This window comes from Toxorhynchites rutilus, chromosome 3, assembly GCF_029784135.1.
Source record: "Toxorhynchites rutilus septentrionalis strain SRP chromosome 3, ASM2978413v1, whole genome shotgun sequence".
In the NCBI taxonomy this organism is placed as follows: domain Eukaryota; kingdom Metazoa; phylum Arthropoda; class Insecta; order Diptera; family Culicidae; genus Toxorhynchites; species Toxorhynchites rutilus.
In genome coordinates, this window is record NC_073746.1 from 98,553,299 (window position 1) to 98,557,496 (window position 4,198).

The 4,198-nt window shown below is 38.4% G+C and overlaps 1 protein-coding gene across 1 annotated transcript; it reads left to right on the forward strand.

The window, feature by feature from the left end:
• Window positions 1–765: 765 nt before the first annotated feature.
• LOC129773339 (uncharacterized protein K02A2.6-like) lies at window positions 766–1,596 on the forward strand. Its single transcript, XM_055776939.1, has one exon. The coding sequence runs from the start codon at window positions 766–768 to the stop codon at window positions 1,594–1,596; it is 831 nt and encodes a 276-aa protein (XP_055632914.1).
• The last annotated feature ends 2,602 nt before the right edge of the window (window positions 1,597–4,198 follow it).

Genomic DNA, 4,198 nt, shown 5'->3' on the forward strand with positions numbered 1-4,198 from the left:
GATAATGATAATGATAATGCAGTGGGCGCAGCGTTAATACAAATAGTAAATAATGAACCAAAAATAATAGCGTATTTTAGTAAAAAGCTTAGCAGTACGCAGAAACGGTACGCTAGCGTCGAAAAAGAATGCCTCGGAGTACTTCTGGCGATTCAACACTTCCGTCATTTCGTGGAGGGAACCAAATTTAAAGTAGTCACAGATGCAAAAAGTTTGTTGTGGTTGTTTACCATCGGAGTAGAGTCAGGTAATTCCAAACTTCTTAGGTGGGCATTAAAAATCCAATCTTACGATATCGAGCTCGAATATCGTAAGGGCAAGCAAAACATAACAGCAGATTGTTTATCGCGTTCAGTGGAAGCGATCACAGCAACGCTGGTCGATCCTGAATATCAGGATTTAATAAAAGCGATTACCGTTAATCCTCAAAGTCACCCAGATTTTCGAGTAGTTGGTGAACGAGTTTACAAACTTGTAAAAAACCAACAGAAAGTGGAAGATCCCCGTTTTGCTTGGAAGCTGTTACCGCCAAAGGCCGAAAGAAAATCAATAGTTGAAAATATCCATAATAAAGCCCATCTCGGTTTCGAGAAAACATTGGCCACTGTGAGAGAAAAGCATTACTGGCCTCTGATGAATGCCGAAATAAAACAGTATTGCAAAAATTGTGCAACGTGCCAAACGAGTAAGGCCACCAACGTGAATACGACTGCTCCACTGACTACCCAAAAAAAGATAGCTGATTATCCTTGGCAATTTATAACAATGGACTATGTCGGTCCACTGCCTGCTTCGGGTAAATTCAGAAATACGTGCGTACTTGTGATTACAGACGTATTCAGCAAGTTCGTCATCGTTCAACCGTTCCGTCAAGCCACTGCAGAGTCCTTGGTACCGTTCGTGGACAATATGGTGTTCCAAATGTTCGGAGTACCTGAAGTAGTACTCACAGACAACGGGACCCAATTCGTCTCTAAACCATTCCAGGAGCTACTGGCGAAATACCACATCACCCATTGGAAAACGCCAAGCTATCATCCACAAATTAACGATTCAGAAAGAGCGAACCGTGTAATTGTGACCGCAATCCGAGCGACCATTAAGAAGGATCACAAGGAGTGGTCAAATAACATACAATCTATTGCCAACGCTATCAGAAACTCAGTACACGAAGCCACGCGTTACACACCATTCTTCACGGTTTTTGGAAGAAATATGGTTACAGATGGGCGGGAATATAGCCGGTTGCGGGATACAAATGCCCCGTATGAAAGCATCACCAATTCGGAGCGAGAAAAGCTTTACTCAGAAGTTAGGGAAAATTTAAAAGCAGCATTTCAAAAACACTCTAAGCACTACAATCTGAGGTCAAATGCAAATTGCCCAAAATACAGCGTGGGTGAGAAGGTTCTAAAGAAAAATACCGAACATTCTGATAAAGGTAAAGGTTATTGCGCAAAGTTAGCAGCAAAATACATTCCAGCCACGGTTAAAAGAATCGCGGGGGAAAACTGTTACGAATTGATGGATGATAAAGGGAAAAAGCTGGGAGTATTCAACTGTAGTTTCCTCAAGAAATTCAATAGTAAAGCGTGAGAAGTTTTAAAGCTATGTCACCTTACTAAAGGTAAACAATAAAACAAATCTAGTGAAAACACCAATAGGGAAATCAACCAAATCGTTTCATGGTAAACACATGAAACCAGTCATTGAAATGTTCAAGCTATGGTACCTCTTTGAAGGGAACAAAGCATTAATAAAATGCGAGAAACCAATGCTATTGCATAAATTCCTCCTCGTATAGCGAGTTGAGTGAAACGATTGAGCTATGTAAAGCTTTTTAGCGGACAATGCAGCATAAAGCTTGCGTAAAAACAGCCAACATATCCATTTGACTCCTCAGTACACTGAGTTGAGCCGTCCCACAAAAACAATATTTACTGGTGACGTTATGCGAGACTGTTTGGTTAAAAGAAAAATAAAGGTCTAATGACCATCAAAAATTTTTGGATTAATCTGAAAGGACAGACAATCCCAATACAAAAATTAAAAACCCTACCTATCAGATGATTCGAATGTTAGAATTAGTTTTCCTATCATAACCTATGTTAGTACTTACAATTAGTGTTAATTTTTTGAAAAGGATACAGCTTCAATGTCCTGGCAATGTCAGTCTTCTTTAATGGCGAATGCCTTCGCTTAACCAGCGAATCCCAATAGGTTCAAAGGTTGTGCATACCAGGCGCACATTTCGTTATTGCATGTTCTCTTTTTATTCCATATTTACATTGTCCGTATACATCCTGCAAAATACATAAAGAATCAATTCAGAGAACAAATTATGTAAATAAATACTCTCCCCGTAGAATCCGTTCTTCTAGGATTCTTCCTTCTATTTTTTCCAGTCGAAATTTAGCATCCAATGCTAGTTTGGTACGCCTTCTGTGCTTTTCCTTCCGTCGTATCCGTATGAATTCGTCATCTGTTTGTTTATTTTTGTTTTGACATTTCAACCCACTGCAAATTGTTAGGGCGTGCATAAGTCGGTGAAATATTTCGTATAACAGTTATACGGAAATATTTCAATACATCGAAATTCATTTTATCAAATAGAGATTTGATGTAGAATTTCGTTCGTTTAAGGTAGTTTTGCGTTTTGTGGCAGAAGTGGATATGTTTCTGATGTTGATATTCAGAGTAGGCCATTTCTTCACAAAACAGTTTGTGCGGTGAGTTTAGCAAAGAATATTGTTCTCAACGTAAGGATTGAGGTTTTCTGAGGCTGAATAAACCTGATTTGTTCTGGAGATTTGATTAGTTTTGGTAACAACTCGCTTCAGTGAATTCAGAGACGAATTCACGTAGAAGTGTGTTTGTTAGTGAAAGTGTAAGGTGTTGGACTTATGCCACCTGATACAAGCGGTAGGGAAAATCTGTCAGTGTTTTTCACGTTTCATAAATCTGTTTTTTTTGTGAGTATAATTCTTTTTGGTAGACTTCATGTTTATGTTCCATATATATCAGTTCCGTAATACTTCATATTCCCTCAATGGAAGAAACAAGCATTCGCTGGAGACCAGAGTCGAAAGACGTTGAAGGTCAGTGGTAGACACGTTCTGTGATGGAGCGTGAACTATAAACAGAGGAGGAGTCAATCTAGGTTGATGATGATAACATATGACCCCGAATAGCTGTACTTCTGTTGTCTGTTGTTTTTGGGAAAAATTCTAAATTTCGTATGCACTTACGAAAATTTAGTTGATTTCATTCAACTAAATTTTCGTAAACTAAGCATGGAGTGATGTAACAGGTGTACATTTGTGTATTGTAGTGTTTAACATTTCTTGTAAATATTCTGTTAAGTGTAATGTAATTATTTTCAATGTTGTACATACACTTACTTTCTAGTTAATTTATTTATATATTTATTCACCCACTTTTGGTAGATTTATTTATTTCATTTATTTATTTATTTATTTATTATTTATTTATTTATTTATTTATTTGTTGGAGGAATTATTATGTTAATATAATTAAAATATTTAAATCACACTTGCCAAACTTCTGCTGAAACATAAGTACTCAGTACAAATGAAACAGACTTTTTCCCGTCGATCATTGCACACGACGATGTTCATAACTTGCATGAAATCGTTGTGCTGTTGTACGCAACACAACATCTAAGAGCGAGGCAAAGCTCATGTTCCGCCACACCAATACAAGAGCGAGTGGCTTAAGCGACGCTAGCTTGAGTGGTCACTCATGCGCGAGGAAAATAAAGAAGCCAGGTTTCGTGGAAGAATCGCGAGAATTAGCTGACTCAACCTTGAAACAAAGAGCGGACAATTATGACTTGTTTAGCTGTAGGACTGGGGGTCTGGGGAAATTCGCGGTTCAAAAAGAACCTTATTGGCTTCGGCAAATATTGTTCTCCTGGAGGAAAGGGTTAATTGTTTGAAGCAACCGTCATACTTTTTGCTCGTTCACTTTGACCCAATCTGTGGAAGAGGCAGGAGTGCGATTTTGAAATAGCGTCGCGGTGTGTTTTTGAAGGAAAATTAACGAAGAAATTCAAATTTACCAAGGTTTCGTTAAGTGTCTGTGCTTTGAAATAAAGCTCCAAAAGCCGTTCGACGGCGGTTTATTTAGGGTTGATTTCCTGAGAACCAACACATCCTTCGAGGCTCGGCACACCGCA

Excerpts from the sequence above, each read along its gene's own strand:
- LOC129773339 (XM_055776939.1), top strand. The coding sequence starts at position 766 with ATGGACTATGTCGGTCCACTGCCTGCTTCGGGTAAATTCAGAAATACG.